At 29.2% G+C, this 20,207-nt stretch overlaps 1 protein-coding gene across 4 annotated transcripts in view; it reads right to left on the bottom strand.

Moving 5' to 3' along the window:
- Nucleotides 1–248: 248 nt before the first annotated feature.
- LOC118186748 (leucine-rich repeat-containing protein 45-like) overlaps nucleotides 249–20,207 on the bottom strand; it is an 85,495-nt gene continuing 65,536 nt past the window's right edge. For 3 of the 4 annotated variants that reach the window (XM_035356891.2, XM_035356892.2, XM_085819332.1), the window contains exons 13-20: nucleotides 19,821–19,932; nucleotides 19,616–19,686; nucleotides 19,204–19,296; nucleotides 16,487–16,579; nucleotides 13,662–13,727; nucleotides 11,786–11,893; nucleotides 10,057–10,204; nucleotides 249–625 (exon numbers count right to left, since the gene is read on the bottom strand). In XM_035356891.2, the coding sequence (XP_035212782.2) occupies nucleotides 426–625; nucleotides 10,057–10,204; nucleotides 11,786–11,893; nucleotides 13,662–13,727; nucleotides 16,487–16,579; nucleotides 19,204–19,296; nucleotides 19,616–19,686; nucleotides 19,821–19,932 (891 nt within the window). In that variant the 3' untranslated portion in view covers nucleotides 249–425. Of the gene's footprint in view, nucleotides 626–10,056; nucleotides 10,205–11,785; nucleotides 11,894–13,656; nucleotides 13,728–16,486; nucleotides 16,580–19,203; nucleotides 19,297–19,615; nucleotides 19,687–19,820; nucleotides 19,933–20,207 lie in introns of those variants that run through there. The other variant, XR_004757826.2, reaches the window with a different exon arrangement.

Below are 20,207 nucleotides of genomic sequence, written 5' to 3'. Positions count from 1 at the left end.
AATAAATATTAATATGTAATATAATTGTTAGATGTATACAGATAGCTACAATAACAGCTTTAAGAGATATATATGCACCGTAAACTTATGATTAAAAGTTAAAGCTGTTTTTAAATTACTCAAAAAGTTCTTAATTTCATAAAACATATGCTCTGTGGAAATTATTACTATTTTTCTCTAACAACTGAAAAATTATTTCAACCATTTAAAGTTAACAAAATATCATAATTAGGAGAGGATAAACAAAATTTCTTTTATTATTTAAAATAGTCTATTTTTTATTCTCACATCTTTGAGATATGTGTTATAAAATTACTGAAATCTTACATATTCAAAATACTGATACTATTTCAGTTAAAGACACACTGTCATTATTATTATTTTTTCTTACAAAACTGGAAGAAAAACTCTGTTGTGCTATTTCATCAGTTATTTGGCAATGAAAAATTCTTTTCAACATCTGAATTTAAATATGAAGTTAGAGTTGCTTTTAGTTCTTCAGCTCGTTTACTCTCTGTTTCTAAGATTTCATAAATTTTATTATGATACTGCTTGACTTCAGCTTTCAATTTCTGGATGATTTCATTCTGACTTTTTAACTGTTCTTCATGTTTTGTTTCATTATCTGTAAGATGAATATAATTAATAATTGTATTTTGTATTTTAAAAATCATATCACATTAAAACTTGAATGCTTTCAACATATTTAGTAAATACTAGATTAATGGGATTAATTTTCAGGCAAGAAAATATCTATAAAATGTAACCCCAAATAAATCTGGATCGAAGGTCATTTAAAAGGAAATGCTTTTAATACTGTTCCAGATAATTATTACACAGTCACAAAAAAGGAAATATACTCATGTCTTATAACGTTATTGTAAGAGTTCTTGTTAAATTATGTTAATTAAAAAATAATTCATTGCTAGGTGTAAATGCTTTCTTATGCAAAGAACTTAAAAATACTGCAAGCATATTTCTAAAAATTCAAATAATTAAAATGTTCCTTTGCTTTTACTCAGAACATTATATACAGTCAAAAGTCTTTAATCCGGACTCGTCGGGACTTCGGCGATTCCGGATTATAGATCATCAGTTTAAATCTGGTAAGATGGCATGCAGAAATTATAAAATTAAAAATATGAAACCGTAATTTATAAAATAATGAGCAATTATGATCTAAGGATTATCAAAATTAACAAAAAAAGCTTAATATTTATTTGTTTACTTTATTAAACATTTCTTTTAACGCGCGCATGCGTAAAGCATACCTTACGCATAGCCAAAATTAGAAAATTGCAACCAGAAAACTATTTGATTTGTATTCGTGATATTTATAATGACGAGGAATTTGATTTAAATCATATCAAAGATGGAGTACATCGAGATTAAATACTACATTTAGTAAGGAATTATAAGCCGAATAAAATAAAAACATCTGCCCTGAAGATAACGATAGTGCTGACAGATCAAATTCCAGTTCATTGCGTGCCGCGACGTCCCCCCCCCCCACCGCGCAGAGCAGCGTGAAATTGATAAACAGATTTCGGAATGGTTAGATAAACAAAGGATATGCTTTATCCATTTTTTGTTTGATGGACATCGAAACATACTTTCGTTTTCTAGATCCTTTGGGAGCTCCAGCATCGGAAATTCTATTTGACATAATCGAAAGTTCAAGCTTACTTTTATAAAATTGCTCTTACAGTCTGCAAAAAATAATAAGCCGGATCCAATTCGAAGATTAAGGAACAACGCAATCATCAACATTAACTGAAATAGATAATTAGAGCTTATACCGTCCATTATACATTAAACGCGCATGCGGAAACGCATTCTGCGCTTGCGCAAACGCATATGCGCAGTCGTAAATGTCTTGCGCGCACGCGTAAAACGCCTATGCGCATGCATCAACGCGACGCATGCGCAGAAAGATTTTAGCTTTGAGGTCCGGATTATAGATCATTCCGGATTATGAGTGTCCGAATTAACGACTTTTGACTGTAATTCCATTTGATTTTTATAATATAAATTAAATAATCATACTATGCATCTAAATTATATAAACAAACAAAATTTAAAGCTTGCATTAAATACAAATTTTTCTGTATAAATGCACCAATGAACATATTCAATATTAAAAATAAAACTGCATATCTGTACATCATAAAATATTAAAAATATAACTGCATATCTGTACATCATTTTACCTTTTATCATTTAATTTGGAGAAAACATTATGTAAAAATAGTTTGCAGAACACAGACTAATAATAATAATTCCAAATTATTTTGTTTCCATTTTTAATATTTTTAATGGATTTCTGTTTTTCTCAGTGTTTTTATAATTTGTCAGAAAGAAAAAGTATAAATGTTTTGTATTCTTGATAGCCTACTGTAGATTTGTGTGGTCCTTTTCATGGTAAGAATTATTTAATTCATTACTATTATTAACAACAGATTTCTGATAACATATAGTTATATTCTGCTACAAATTTATCAAGATTGTCCTGAGGAGGCAGAGCTTGAGGTGATAACAGGTTTTACAGATGAGGGGAAAATGCTGTTAAAATTGAATATTGCAAATTATCTAATTGCTCAGAGATAAAATGTTACATTACTGAGTAATCTTGCTGTTTTATGGTATGATAAATATTTCATTAAATACTGAAAAAAAGTTGGTATATGAATTTTGATTTGCCAAGGATCTCTTTGTAAAATGTGTAATGCGATCTGTGATACATATATTACTCACAGATATGTTTCATTAAATTGCATTGACATGTGTAATGTTTCTTAGATTAATCATAATTTATAATGGATTTTGGACTGATTGTTTTTGATGTGTTTTCACTTTCCCTACCATTTTCACTAGCTAGGGGTGTAAGACATCCAGGATTGAAAAATGTCCAGTATTTTTAAATGGGAGTGATTGTCCATCCAATTTATTAGTTTCACTTCTAAAGTGTCAATTAAAACAGTTCTTTTAGAAAGGGGTTCAGAAACCCTCATTACACAATACATACATATTACTGAGATTTTCAAGGCGTTGCATGTATGAATACTTTTTACGTAAATGAAAGATAAAGCTGCACAGATAAAGATTTCCTTGCAAGGGTTCCTTGGCTTTAGCTGTTTGTACTGATTTTAAAATTTATATTTACCAGTCATTTATAAAAGTTATTTTTATTAATTTTTCTTGTTTTATTTATATGGAAATCCAACTTCACACTGGTTTTTGAACCATGATAGCAAAATTCTGTCCAAGAGCAATGAGTACAGCTTCTCTGTTTTCTCAGTGTTTGTGCTGTAGATAAAGACAACTATATTTTTACACACAACAAAATTTTTCTCTCCATACTGCACCTTGGTAATTATGCCAGCCTTTTCAGAATTTTATGGAGCCTTACATGCTACACTTGTCATCACTTTTTAAATCTAATCAAATAACATATTCTACCTAAATAAAAGAAAGTCTAGTTTCTTTTTAAAAGATTTTTTGTTGACAAACAATTTCTTCTCATACAAGCTAGAACATAGCTATAACAAACTGATTTAAAGAACAGCCACAAAATACATAGCCTAAGAACATTTAAGGAAACAAGTCTAAAAATGTCTCTATTTCCCACTCCTTGAGAATATATAAAAGACAAATGTTTTATCTGCTGTTTCAAAGGTCAATAGATCAGGAAAAATATGTCTAACAGTTAAAAATTAGACAAAGATTATTATTTTACAAATATACCTTTACAAAGAATATTACTTTTCATTTTCATTTCTCAACTTACTAAAGGGATGTCTTATGGAAGAATTCACAGTAACAGAGACATGCTTATTTTTTACTTAAAACTTTCTTTGTTTTACCTCATTCAAATACTTAAATTGTAAACTGAGGTAAGTAAACCAGTTTTTATAGCAGAACAAATTCCCTAATATGGTAATTTATGCTGAAAAGGATCCAAATTTTTCTTTGCGTTACCCAAAATGTTTATATATATATACCCCCTCTAGCAAAACGTGAATAGTAATGTAGTTTTATGATGAGCTTTTGCTATGAGCTTTACATACCAAATAAAAATAGTCAAGTCACTTAGAAATGATTGCAAAATTTTATGATGGTGCTAAGGTTTCCTCGCACATAATACTGACAAAGGAAATTCATATCATGGAAAAATCCTGAAGTATATTCTTTGTCAAAACTGGACAAGGGAAAGCACATATGGAAAAAATTATGCCCAATGAAAATTGGCATATATGTGAATAAAAATGATTTAAAAGCAACGTATCTATCTATTCAAGAAAAAAAATATATATATAAATAAAAGAGGTCAAGTATGTTGCAATGATTCATACTGTGGTTCTGTAGGAACTGATTATTCAGCACTGCTAAGAGATGAGTATAGCATGCCAGATTTGATCCTATGATTTGTCAACATTTAAGTTTATTCATGTTCCAAATATGATCACTTAGAAGGACACCAGTACTTGTGTTAGCCTTGGAAAGGTGTCAATATGACAGGCAATCTAGGAGTAGCTATGCCATGTAAAGCTGTGATGATACTGATAGTAAATAATGAGTTGCAATGATCAAAGAATGTACTATGCTGATGATCAGTGACTGTGCTATAGTTCAGCGCTGTCCAACTTATCATAGCCCGCGAGCCATATTTTCTTCAAACATTTCAGGGGCCAAGAAGGTTGATAAATGAAATGTCAGTTTATGTCAATTAAAAAACAATATTTTATTTATACTAAAAAGAAAACTTTAAAATATTAGTAATATATTAATGAGAACATTGTGGGCGTAATTGTTTAGCAACAATATCATTTATGTCCACATCAATATTTGTTGTGGTAAGTCTAATTATATCTTCAAGAGTGGAATTTTTCAAACTATTTCTATATTTTGACTTTATATATTTCATATCGGAGTATGCACACTCGCAGATATATGCATTTCCGAACACTGATATAATTTGAAGTCCAAAATCTTTCAATTTTGGATATTTCTCTTTATCTAAAAATTTGAATATTTCTATTCCAGTTACTCCACGAGATGTAAAAAATGGATCAGCATGCAGGTCGCATAATTCTATTTCATACTTAAGATCAACGGAGTTGATATCAATATTAATTGGATAACAAAAATCAATAGATGGTTTAAGATCATCAAATCGAGAAAATATTTCATTGAAATCTGTAATTAGCATATCCAATTTTGTTAGAAATATTTTAAAATTCGCTTCTATATTACATTCTTTTATTTCTTCATAGATCTTTGTAAGATTCAAAATGAAATAAATTATTTTGCTCCAAATTAAACCTTAACAATTTTAATTTGTTTCTAAATCCAGTAACATATTTATAAAGGCAACACACATTTTGATCTTGTCCTTGCAAGGATTTCTTCAAAATATTTAAATAATTTGTAATGTTCGTTAGGAAAGCAAGTGAATAAATAAAAATTTTATCAACTAAATTTACTGTCAAATTTTCATCGACGGCAATTTCTGTGAGAAAAAGATTAACTTCTTTTCGAAGTGTAAAGAATCTCCTCAAGCACTTAACCAACGAACGTTACTATATAAAAGCAGATCTCCATACTCAGTTTCCAATTCATCCAAAAAATGCTTTAAATTTTCGGTGTGTAAGAGAATGATTTCCACCGCGAATTAAATTAGTAATTTTGCAAACCTTGTCCATTACGTCTTTTAGTTGTAGGGATAAACCACATAATACCTCCTGAATGATAATACAGTGTAACATACAACATGTTATTCCTTCTTTTTGCAAAAGTCCAGTGAGCCCAATTTTTTGCTCGTCATAGCTCTAGCACCATTGGTTACAATGTAATTGTGTAAAATTTCTGGTATCATATTTCAGCAAAAATATCCCTTTTTGACCACACTCCATTTGAATGATTTTTTTGCATGATATACAGTACAAAGTCAGTGATCCAGACGTCCATTATCCGGACCTCAAAGCCACAAACTGTTTTCTTGTATGCTTTATGCATGCGCATACAAGTTAGGAGGATGTGTTACCAGATACGTTAAAAAATGCTTGGATAATTTATGGCCAGCTACCATATTTCATGGTGAGGACGATAAAGATAATAGCTGCGGATTTGAAGGTTTTCGGACATCGCAAACTAAAGGTGAAATTTTCCAGTTATTGGATTTTGTAGAGAAATGTGGAGAAGCAGTAATAAATGAAGATGATATAACAGAAGTTTTTCATTGCGACGACAATGCCCCAATCATTAATCAATTAACTGACGGCGATATCTGTAGTATGTTTCTAGATCCAGAAAATACCACTTCCAATAGTGAAGAAAGTGACACAGAGGTTATTGAAAACAAAAAAATTTCGATTGACAAATTAGTCAGTATTCTCGACACAGCAATTATAGGACTTGAACAGAGGAACTTTGTAACTGAACAAGAAATTATGTCTGTTTATAGAATTAAAGAGAAAGTATTATCACATAAAACAAAGCAACTTAAACAACTTACATTGAAAGAAATGTTTAATAAAGTAAACAAATAAATATTAAGCTTTTTTTTTTTTTTTTTTTTTTTTTTTTTTGTTGTTGTTGTTGTAAATTTTGATACCCTTTAGATCATAATTGCTCTTTATTTCATAAATTATGGTTTCATATTTTGAATTGTATAATTTCTGCATGCTATCTTACCAGATTTAAATTGATGATCTATAATCGGGAAAAACCCCTAATCCGAAGTCCCGACAAGTCCGTATTACGGACTTTGTACTGTATATACATACTGACATAATAAATGACTGTTTTTCTCCAAAAAGGATTCGTAAGAGATTTTTTTCATGACCTCTCTACAATCATACATATGCATAATGTAAAAACGAGTAGCTGTAGAATGTTGAAATTTTATATATGGGGCTGCTGCAACATGTAGTTGTACATGTCCTTTTTTCATTGCAGTTAGCTACACAAAATGCATGTGTATATATATACAGGGTGTTTCAGTAAATTGGTTATGAACTTTCAGGGTACACCTAGATGATGGAAAAACGCATAGCAATGCATGGTCAGAAACACTTTGTTGGCACGGTAGTGACATGACACAAAGTGCAAGAAAGGAAGAACATGAACAGGGTGAGGAAACATGTTTATTATGCTTAATACAGCAGAAATCAAAAAATAAAACAAAAATAGACAACAATCGTCACCAAACAAGGTGTTCAAAATTATGACCCTGGATCCAGATGCAGACCTCACGTCTCAGCACATGGAAGATCTGATGTTCTGGAAATCACCAGGCATGTCCTGGACTATCCCAGCAGCTGCCACAATATGTGCGACAAGTTCCTCAGCACTTCTAATTGGGGTTTCGTACACACCAATGTCTTGACGTACCTCCACAGGAAGTAGTCAATGCAAGAGAGATCCGGCGATCTTGATGGCCAATGCACCGCATCATTAACTGACAATCCCATGTTGAGGATACGTTTCAAACACAATTTCGAACACCTTCTTTGATAACAATTGTCTGTTTTTGTTCTTATTTCTTAGTTTCTGCTGCATAAAGCATAATAAACATATACATTCTCACTCTGTTCGTGTCCTTCCTTTCTTGTGTTTCATGTCATCACTATCATGCTCAGAAAGTGTTTCCATGCCCCGAATGTTTGTAACTGATTTGCAGAAACACCCTCTCTCTCCCTGTATATATATATATATATATATATATATTTGTACCCTGTTACACGGCCAGTTTTTTGCTCAGTATTTTTATATGTTGGCAAATTTATGGATTCTTTGGGTTATGTTGTTCTAATATTCCGGTTAAAATTTCTATGGCTTTAGATAATCTGCATGCTGTATTTGCAGAGTTATCAACAATTTAAAAGTGGCACGAGGCCGCCATTTGTTTGCATTTGAAACTCTTAATAGAATTGTGAATTAAGTCAGTTGGTGCACCGACTTCAAATTTTTTTTTGTACAGTGGGACCAAAAGTTAACTTTCAATTCTGTACACCGAAAATTTGGTCTTTCTGCCCATTGGCCGGATTCTTGCTTTCGCATAGAAACTTTAATCAATCTAAAAATAATAATAATAATAACTGTTTTGAATTATATTTCATGTTTTAGACTTTATGTACTTTACATTTTTTAATGATGATGTTTAGTTTTTGTATATTTTTTCTTTGCTGCAAAATGAGAACTGAATTGATTGAATACGAAATATATCTCAAATAAAATTTGAGAAAATAAGTTTAAGTGCAGCAAAAGATGTGTTAACCCTTTGACGCGCGGTGGTCGCGCCCTGGAACCACCAATTTTTGAAATTTTTTCTCCCCTTCCTTCTAAAATTTTTGAGTGAAAATCAATTGATTACTGATCTTTTATCTCTAACTAACACAAAATTACTACAGAATCATACATGTTTTAGGTCTTACTACTTCAAATCGGATGACTTTTAAAATTTGTTTTCAATGAGACAAAATAACTTCCTTTTATTAATATAAATTTCAAAAGCTATTGATCGCACATCATGATTTCTATCATGAACGATAAAAAATAGAAATAATTAAACTGCATATATATAAAAAACCCTCTATATGTATGGCATTTGCGTTGTGGTTTCAGGGCGCGACCACTGAGGCTCGGTAGTCGCGCCTTGAAACCACTGCTCTTCACAATGGCGTTTACTTGCTTCTCAAATAGGAATGTTTATTTTTACCCAGATATAAATAAGGGGTTTTGAAATCACAGAGTTATTTTATTACTAAACAATACATGCACCTGCCCAGTAAAAATGTCTTTCTTTTCCAGAGACTTTTCTCTGACCTCAACACACTTGTTCCCCAAGCTAGTATTGTGATTTTATAAATTACTTCCTGTAGTTTAAATTTAATGTAAATATACTTTGCTGTAATTAAAAATAGAAATCGTGTAAAGTTTTGTTTAAATAAGAAATATTTTCTGAATATTTTGAGACGAAATACGAATAAAATAAGTATGAATAGGAAACGAATGATTCTGTACCAAAGCCAAAAAGACCAAGCCCCCAACCATTAACATAAAAAAACCACAAATTTCATGTGCCAGATGAAAAGAAACTAAATATCGCTGGACATATATCAGTGAAACTTAACAGATCCAATTAGTGTACATTTTGTAGCACAAGGAAGAAACATCATAGAAGTGCGAAATGTGTGAAGTGCAAAAAGATACATGTGCGAAACGTGCAATGTGGGTCTACGCATGTACCAAAAAGACAAAACATTCTTTGAACAGTGTTACAAAAAATATTTGTTCTTTGAAATTAAAAAAAAAAAAAAAAAAACTGAGTCTTTTTCTTATCCTTATTTTACCGAGTTTTTTAATCCAGGTAGCCAAACATCCTTATTATGTAGGTACTTATATTTTCACTGCTATAGAAAAATTACATAAATGTTTATTTCTAAATTTTTTCTGAGGTTTAGTTTGTACAATAATGTAAAAAATATATATATTATGCAATTCTTACATGCATTTTTTTTTTAAATTTGTAAATTTCGTCATTTATTGGAAATGCGCATGGAGAAAGGTAAGTTTTCTTTACCTACTACCTAGGTAAGTTTCAAAGTCCTAGACGCGCAGTGGTTTCACAGTGCGACCACCACCCACAAAACAATGGGCAAGAGTAGATTTTTTTAATTCATATATTATTTGTCTCTAGGATCATAATATTCAATTTCTAGAGTTTTTAGTTAAAAAAATTATAAAAATAATATCGTGCGCGTCAAAGGGTTAATAGGCTGTACAAAGAAGCCATGTGGTGTCCACATCAGATATTTTTTTTTTTCTTTAGCACAGTGACATAATTTACTATGAGGGTGATAATTAACTGTAGGAACAAAACTGGATGTATTAAAGACTAATGTTAGAAATATTGAAATGACATGGTTTTTAGATTACGCTTTTACATTTTGTGAAGAATTAGCAGCTGTTTTGATATACAACTCCAAAACATCACTTTAAAAAATAAATCTTATATTTAAGGTTTTATTATGTTATAAAACCCTTATTTCTTACTTTCAATCTGTTTTTTAAGCAATTCTTTTTCATCATATGATTCTTGAAGCAGTAGCTTTATTCTGTTAAGGTCTTCTATCTGCTCTTTAACCTCTAATCTCACCTTTGCTATAGCAACTTCCATTTCAGCATCTTTGGCTTCAAGGCACTAGTTAATAGCAAAATCACATTAAATATCTAAGAATTTAATCATCTGTTACAGTAGTATAAGTATTACATTTAAAATATATAAATGAAAGTAAGTATTTTCTATAATGTATTATGAATTAATATAAAAAAATTGAATACATCTGTTTAAATACAAGTATTTAAAATCTTTATTTTAGTATCTTTTTTTTTTATTTTGATAGTCGAGAGACAATCAAATAAACAGAATTTATCACCTAACTTTATTCATTGAAATGATTCACACACTACTTTTCTACATAACTGCACTGCAATGTACTTGTTCCAACACCTAGAAAGTTTCGTAACTCCAGAAGAATACAAGTCTTTTGACTGCATTATGATTTCTTCTAGCACAGCATTAGTAATCTGCTCATTACACTTGAATTTTTTTACTTCCTTAAACTTTTTAATTTGTGATAGTTTTTGACTTGTGTTTTCACATTATCAGCACTTTTTAAATTCCTTGACGATTTCTTTAATGCAATTCTTTTATTGACTCAAATTAATGCACCAGTAATAGTCATCTTGTCTTTATCAGTTGAGGTTCTTGGCCTGAGAGAGAATTATAATTTTGTTAGTTAAAAATCTCATAATGATTCATTGTGCAACACTGTTGTTAACGTCATGTTATTATATGTTTATTATAACTGATAGATGTGATGAAAAGAGTAACTAGCACTATGACTGACAAACTGAAACACACATGTATTACTAAACGAGTCATAAACTACCCTAAAATCTTTACAAGAATGAAACATGAAAAGTTTCTATATGTATTTGAATAGCCCTCATATTTAATTAGTGAATAAATTCATTATTATTTTTGTACACATTTATGATACAAAAAATTGCAATACACACTGCATACTTTCTAAGTCTACTACTTGACTATTCTTAAAGGTAAGAAAGAAGTAAAATCTAAAGGTTAATATATTTTAAAAGATAACTTTTTTATATTTAGGCGACCTTGAACTCCTAAAACTTTTTTACATGCAGGGGGTCCTGAAATTAACAATAATAAAAAAATGTCTTGGAATCAGGACTGGTGCCACAACTAGTTCAGTCTTACTGAGTGGCAAAACTTTTAGAATTTAGGAAGAAACCAGGTGACAGAATTTAGAAATTGTAGAGTTTGCAACAAGCAGGAAAAGACTAGTGTGGGCTCTGCTTGGAATTTACAAGAATCACAGATCAAATGCTTTCAAACAAGACACCTGATTATTCTCTCAGTTAATCATTCTAAAGACATACTTACCAACTTCAAGTAGCGAATAGGAATTGCTGCAATTTCTAAAAATTACTCCTTATTAATTCTCATAGTCAGCATGGCAGCTTACTTCACGAGGCATGTATTGTGAGACAATGAACCTAACTAGCTTTTAAACTCTTTTACACATTTTCTTAATTCCCATTATCTTTTGGTTTGAGTAAAAATATGCGACAAGAATCAAAGGGGGAAAATGATGCTCAAATTAAGCTTAATAGTTAGTAAAATGCAAAATAATTGCCATAAACTTTTTTCTCCTTCAACAAGATGCTGATTCCCGAGTGTGAAACTTACCTGTTGTAAATGCTGTACTTTATGACTTTCTTCAGCCAGTTCCATGTCAAGAGTTGTTGTTCTTTTCTTTAATTCATACATTGTTTGTAAATGTTCTTGTAAAAGTCTCTATTTCAGAATAAACACAGAAGGTATTTTAGTAATTACAAAAGTATATTGGATATTTTATAGCTTTCTTAATTGAAATAATTCTGTTTGAAATGTGCTATGGATTTCAATAAATTAAATGCTATAATATAATATACAATAATAATTAGCACCTTTAATTTTTTTCTTTTTTTCCTAAACGACTTTTAGTAGTCTCAATATAGTTTTTGCTGAATTGAAAAACATCAATATAAATTCAAGTCAACTAAAAAGATTATGATGATATAAACAGTAATTATTATGACATCAAATCAAATATAATTTTCGTAGTTAAAATAAACAAGATTTACACTATTTAAAGAAATCTACGTAAAGTAAAACTTAGGCTCCTATTTTATTAATTAGTAATAAATTAGAAATTTTATTTCTAATTTATTTTACTTTTTTGTGTTTTAGAATTTTCAAGACTTTTTACATGCATTTTAAATTTTGATTACTAAAACTTAATATTTGTGATAATCACCTTCATTTGGCATTAATTAGTATACTTACCTCATAAATATTTTGAGACCTTTCAAATTGCAAGATACACATGAAACGTGAATGAAGGATGTTATGAATGAAAATAGGATTTTGTATTTTCATTGTAAAGAGTATTTCAAAGATAACAATGAGAAGATAAAAAGAATATTTATAAAAAAATATTTATTGCTAAATAAAAATAAGAAAGAATTTTAATCATATTTCGTCTGAATTTGTCCTTAAATGTTAAAAATGTGAGAATATATGCTAATGTAGCAACTTCCACTGACTAGAGAGTTTAGAAGAGTTTTTTTTAATTATTAGTTGAATGACATAATTATCTTTATATCATCTGAAAATCTGGTGTAATTACAGCTTTTCAATATCCCTCAAAACATCTGGCATAAATTAAACAGTTAAGCTTGATGGTATAAATGAAACACATAAAAGCCACTTGCTTTTCAGTTCTTTGACAATTAAAGTAATAAAAATTACAGAAAATGGAGAAATGCAATCATACACTGAGTGCACTTATACTTGAGAACTGCAGTCTAACCAACTTCACTTTCTCTAACAATATGATACTTAGAGAAAGCTGTATAACATACCTTAGTAAAGACATAAATACAGCATGGCCCAGTATAGCTATGAATGTTTTGATTATTCATTAAGTGTTGTTATGAAAGAAAAAAAAAATATAGTTAACTCAGGAAATGCTACTTTTATCAGTGCTTGAACATTTATTTTCCTCTGAAAAGATCTCACTTTTAGGCCAATTTTAAGAAAATTTGCATATTAATTCAGAAAAGGACTATAGAAAATAATGAATAAGTATTTAAAACACACATGATTTAAACTAAAGCAAAGTCTACAGTTTTTTTAATTAAAACTGCAAATAATAATAATAATAATAATAATAAATAAATAAATAAATAAATAAATTGTAAAAGATTTCAGAATTTTAATACATTACAATAGGTACCAGATATTGTTAAATAAAACAGATGTGCAATATATTTTTGCACAAAAAATAGTGTATTTTAAAATAAATGCTATAATAATTATGAATTTAGAAATTAATTTGCAATTATCTGTAATTTTAATAATTTATACCATAATAATGCCATTTTCTTTTATTAAATTTTATTAATGAATAATTATCTCAATATCATGGCAGCTTAAAATTTAAACAATGCATCAATTTTAGCATTATAAACTGTTTTTTCATATATAAAACTTAGTATACATTAAGTAAACTTTACTTTACTTCCTGCTTTTGTTTCACATTTTCAAGAAGATTTATTCTTTTATCCATTTGCATTTTTAAGTTCTCCTAAAATAAAAATATAAATAAACCATTTACCCAAGAATAAAAGCAATATTCATGTATCACAGTATTAATTTCAAAAGCTAGATTAATGAAATTCAATATAATACAAAGTTATATATTTAAAATTATTATTATATTACTTATATCTTAAATCATGTTACAATCAACTTTAATTTATGGGGTGATACCAGAAACATCATCAGTAGTTAATTTAAAAATCAGGGTCATTTAAAAAACACCGGAAATAGAAATAATTCATGTTATGATTAACATAAAATACTATTAACGTATTTCTTGCATATTAAAGCAGTTTAATCTCAAGAATCAATTAATATAGTTATAACAAAACAAAAACATCATTAGAAATGAAGAAACTAAGCTATAAATGACTATGCTATCATTAATTTTATCCCACACATTTTTCGTTTTTTCTTTGTACTTTCCATACACTTATCATTTTATGCCAATGGTTTGTAACAATAATTTTTCCATCATCCCCCCTCAATAATAACCTTTTTATTGAGAGAGCTCAGTTAATTTTCAGCTGGTTAAGAAACTGTTAGCTAATTGGGAGCAATAACAACAGTCCGAAGAAGCTATAATAATAGCAGTTTGTTATAATAATTGATTTAATATTATTGGCTGGATTAATAGAAGACTAAAAAGTAAAAAAATATTATGCTTTACATGCAATTAGAAAAAAAAAGGGGAGACAATGAAATAACAATGCTTGGTTTTATGCACTAATCATTTTTTTTTTTTTTTTTTCATAATTGCCTGAAGTATGACAAATTCTTTTGAAGCTATATAAAAAAATATAAGTAATAGGATTTAAGTTTTAGAAATATTTTTTTAGGGTAAAAAAATGGTTTTAGAAGTTTTCCACATCAAACAATGAGCATTAACAAAAATATTTTGTAATTTTTAGTTTTAAAACATAGCATGTTAATAAATAAATTTAGTAAGTAAAATATACAGAACAAATATGATTGCTATTAAAAGATATTATGCACATACATTCTGTATATGCTACAGAATTAAACTGAATTACTATTTAACTAAATCATAATAATCATACCTCAGTTATGATTATTAAGATTTAGTAAATTTAACTAAATAATCACACAGAATGCTTTTGAATATAAGTTTTTCTCAGATATTTCTGAAACACATTTTAATCTAAAAGATATTTATAAACTGACTTTTCTATGGTTTAATGTAAATAAAAGTGCATGAAAAGTATTTTATTTCTTTCACAAGATCCTGAATTTAAACAATATGTCTATTCTATTCAAAATCTCATTATTTTTAATAATATCTCTATAAACTCATATATTTATAAATTACACATTTATTTTTGATGGGGAAAAAAAAAAACTATTTTTATAATGACTTGGTCAATATTCTTATAATTTCTAGCACCTATAATCCATTTTAACATATTAAAACAAAAAGTTCAAAGGGAAATTTCCATTTAATGTTACAAAATGTCCAGGCGCGGTGAGATGGCCCCCCGCAAAGCAGGTTTAGGGCTTCCATAAAATGTAAAAAATGGTAAGGGAATGCCACAAATGGTAAGGGAAGGCCAGGTTGCCACATTTGGTGAGAAATCGCCCATTTGGCGACATTATTGGCGATATGCCATGGACTGATGGAGAACCTTCTGGATTGAATCCTTACCGTTTAACCCAGAATGCTCTCGAGCACAAGCCGAAAGCTACATAAACCATGCTGGTCCGCAGTCAGTGAGTGTGCGTGCCTCCTCGAGAGGGCGAGAGTGAGAACCTCATCAAGTGCAAAATAGTTAGTCTCGAGTTAGTCAGTCCATGCAAAGTCGATGAAGTTGACAGCCAGGCAGCGAGTGCAAAGTGGGTTGTCAAGCACACCGAAGGAGTCTCTTAGTGTATCGTGAGAGAGTGCACCATCGAGAGAGCGTGCTGAGCTCCGGGAACGACTGAACCAAAGAGTCAGGAGCTGTGCTCTGTGTGTCATCGAGTGCATCGCGAATTATGGTGTGGAGAGTCTCGATAGTACGTGGAGTTCCGAGAACGACCGTGCAAAGTCGGGAGCTGTACTCTGGTGCTTTGCAGTGAAGCTGTCTCCACCGTTCTTGCCTGACAGTGTGAAGGCTGTGTCGCTGATTGTTCCAGCGAGTGTACAGTAGAACTTCGACTACTGTAAAACATGACTTTGGAGCTGTCCTCATCAATATTGGCTAAATAAAGTGTGTTTCGATACTTCATCAAGTGTCGTCGTTATTCACTCCGAATCGACGAACCCCATACGAACGTGAAGGAAGAAAATAATGTAACAACTGGTGTCAGAAAAGAAAAATGCAACAATTTTAAATAACGTAACAACTGGTGTCAGAAAAGAAAAACACAAAAATATTTAAACAAAAAGTTCAAAGAGAAATTTCCATCTAATGAAGTGAATTATAATTCAGCATTATTTTAAACTTTGCATTATCAAATAAGAAGAAATAGTTAGCAAATGTAGTTTTCAAACCTTTTATTTATATGAAAGCAAAGTTTCAACCGTCACATATGACTGTTGTCCATTATTTATAATTTCATGTAATATCTTCTTTCATGCTTTTTCCCCTTTAATTTTAAATGCATAGTTATCCTAATTAATAATATTTTTAATCCTAGAAAAATCTGATATTTCAATGCACTCTAATTTCAAAATAATTATGTAATCTTATAAAATAAGAAACTTGCATGTTTTAGCATATTAACATAAAAATGAAATATAAGTACCTGATCTGATTTCATTTTCTTTTCTAATTCATTAAGTTTCTCATCAGCTTGTGCTTTTTCTAATATTAACTGTGACTTTTTATCAGCAAGTTCCTGAAAGTAATTATATAATAAAAACTTGAGCTTTAAATATTTTATTTACACGTTGCATTTATATTTTGCTCCTGTTTTGATGAAAATGAACAAAAGATCTTTCCAAAAAATTGTTTTGAATCTATGATTAGGAAATATATAATCATTAAGAATAAACTTCAGAAGTTTATTAACAGAAAGGAACATAGCAGCAGCAAATCATAAAATTTAATAAAAAAAAAGCTTCATATGCTTGGGGTTTAAATATATTGTTTGTTATCAATACTTTTTCTTCACTTTTAAAAGCAATTTGTCACTATTTAGGTAAATGAACTATAATCTAACTATTAAATCAGAATAATAAATTTATTTTACTATAACAGTCATTAATTATTAAATTCATTGTCTGAATAAATCAAAATATGGAGAATTTCTTTCTTTTTTTGGGGGGGGGGAGATAATTTTTTATGCTTGAATTTCTGATTACATGAGCTGGTACATTTCTGTTCTGTTTTACTACAACTCCTTTGCAATCATTATATTATTAAAAGAATAAGCATTCATCTTAAGTCTTAAATGAAGTTTTACTTGTACAAGAATAAATAATTAGATTTATTTTCTATTGAACAAATCACACATAGCTGCAAGCAACTTAAGGAGTAATTCTTTGTACAGGGCATTCTAAAATGTGCTGCTTTACTTTTCTGTTATTTATGACCAAATTAAACAAATAAATAAAATAAAAAAGTAAAAATTATAATAAGTCTCATACTTGAATTACTTTTTTGTTTCATTCTGATTCATGGGTTAACTCTATTCACTCATGAATTACAATGAAAATACTGATACTTTTTTAATACTGATAATAAACTACCGATGCTAAAAATGTGACTGGTAATATAATTTTATTTATTATATTATGATAGGTTTCAAAAAATTATGTTTCTAAAATGCATTTTGTTTGTGCTTTGTTTTTGCTGTTTATTTAGAATGATTTATGAATAATAAAACAACAAAAACAAATTATTGATTCAAGACATCTAATAGCAACTATGTTTGTCAGATTTTCTGAAAACATACAGAATATATGCAACTCCTTTCTTATCTCTTATATGTCAGCATATAAAATGAAAAAAGAAAAGAGGGGAGAAAAAAGATAAAAAGTAGGGGAAAAATCAGCTTTAGCCTTCTATTTATTTTAAATTATAGTGCTAGTATGGTAAATGCATTTATTCCCTTTCATGGAGTGCCTTTTTTCTTAATTTCTGCTAGTAACTGAATACATAAACTGATTAAGCAACCTTAAACTTATAGAACTGACAATTGGAAGTCACTGCTATGTAATTAAGAATTTTATGTGCAAGTATAATGTTAGACAAATAAAATCTAAAATATTGGAATGTTTAAGACAAATTGTAGCATGCTTATGAAATTACAGCATTTTGTTACTTTAAATAGACAAATTTTTGAATTTTCTGTAGATCAGATTGTGAAGCAGATGAATTGCAAAGTCATACATGAGCCACAAAACTATTTCCGTATAAATAATGACACTTTTCACTTTAACCTGTGGTTCACCAGCAGCTGAGCAGTAATATTGCTGAACACTAGTAATTTGACTCAGGTTACAGTTTTGCAAATGGACTAGCTGCATTGCTGTTTTCATGATTTTCTCTCTGTGTAACATGAATAGGAATCAGTTTCCTTTAAAAAGACTTCTAGGAAGGTATCCCTTTCTCTTATGCAAATAGTCCTTAAATGCTTTGTTGCACTCAAATAACCTCATTTTTTTAATCTCTTGAAATTGATAATTATAATGAAATACTTTCTTACACATATTACCAGCAATGTATGAAACAGGTATTATATAGAGCATCGGGCAGTGTATAGAATTTATTAGTATACACATTTCTTAGGTATTCTGTACAATGACAAAAGACAAACCAGTGATGCATGAAATACTCTTGCTAATGAAATTTCTAAGGTGACATAGCAAAAATATGATAATTTTGTAACTCGCCTTAGATGGAGAATTTACTATTTGCATTTCAGTCTTTGTTTGGAAGGAAAGAAATACATTATTTGAATTTGTTCAGTAAAGACTTACACAGTGCTGTATGAAGATGGAAAAGCAAGGTGCAGTTCCAAAGAAGGAATCAAAGGATGTCGGCCTGCAACTACGATTCTACAATAAACTGTATAAAATGCAAGCCAATGATGCAAAAACAGTATTTTCCTTACAACTTACCAGACGTTATAAAGAAAAGGGCCAAAATGACAACTAAGCAAAGATCATGGGAATCATTATGATGATAGTAGAGAGCAACAACAACAACAAAAACTGAATACTATCAAGTTCTACATCACATCTTTTCAATAAAAGTCTTTTCATGATTCTCTTTAATACTTTGCCTGAATAGCATTTTTTATATCTATATAATGCCTACAGAAAATACATACAATATTAAAATAATTCAAATATCTCATACTTTGCTCCAAAATATCAGGCATTCTATGTATCACCTACACACTCTATAGAATCCTTTTTTCCATGTATTGCAAGTTACATATACATTAAAATAAAGAGGTTATCCTTAATTAGGGACTTGAATAAAGCACAGTTGAAGAAAATAAACAAAACAAACTTTTTCTAATTCAGCTTTCTTCAAGTCTAATAACACAAGTTTTTGCTTCAAAGTATTTTCTATTTCCAAAAATTCTTCTCTCATCCGAGTCATCTAAAAGGAAGCAAAAAAGTACATATATTTTTAAAATGTTCCTTTGAAAAATACAACCAAAAATACAGAAAATTTCTAATTTTTCAGCTTTTCATTATTAATAAAGAAAGAATTCTATTAACATGCTATTAAAATTATAGACTTATAATTACTACAGATTATACTATAGATTTATATAGACTTATAATTAGTATAGAATATGAATGTATGTGTTGTCCTACGATGGCTTCTTTACTCTAAATATTGGCCTTTGTTGTTCAGAGGCCAACATTTAGAGTAAAGAAGCCATCGTAGGACAACAGTATGATATGTATCCAACCTCCTTTTTTCTCAGGAATTCTCTTTCCTTCAAAATCTCTGCATGCCTTTCATTGGCTGATGATAGTTGTTCTGTAAGGAGAAAAACAAAAATCACAAGCTTATTTTCTTAATATTATCTAGTAAAAAATTAAAGAAAATGAAAATTATTCATTTTCCTATACATTCAAATGATTAGAAGAATAAGAATATATTTACATATATACCTTGAAAAGAACTTTCATTGATTTTTAAAACTGATTCTAACTTGGATACAGTTGCTTTCAACCTAACAATTTGTTCTTCTAGGTGATTCTCATTATTTTTTAGATCTTGTATCTATAAATACATAATTAAATATATTCACACCAAAATAATGACAGCATATGACATATATAAACAAATTTATTCAAACATATTTTTCCTTGATATTTGTGTTTTAAATGACAAATTCAATAAACTGTTGAAGAAAATAAAATAATTTTTTACAAAATTTAAAACTCTATTTATTTCAATTTATGATTTATAAATTCAGAATATACGATACAGCTTCAAATTAAATTTATTAAGAATTTGAATTTAAAACTATTTTAAATTCTGTTAGCAGTTTTATT

Source organism: Stegodyphus dumicola, chromosome 6 (genome assembly GCF_044657685.1).
Source record: "Stegodyphus dumicola isolate Sdum_Otavi_A_Nest chromosome 6, ASM4465768v1".
NCBI classification, from domain to species: domain Eukaryota; kingdom Metazoa; phylum Arthropoda; class Arachnida; order Araneae; family Eresidae; genus Stegodyphus; species Stegodyphus dumicola.
Note: the sequence above shows the minus strand (reverse complement) of the source record. Positions and strands in the feature narration are given on the sequence as shown.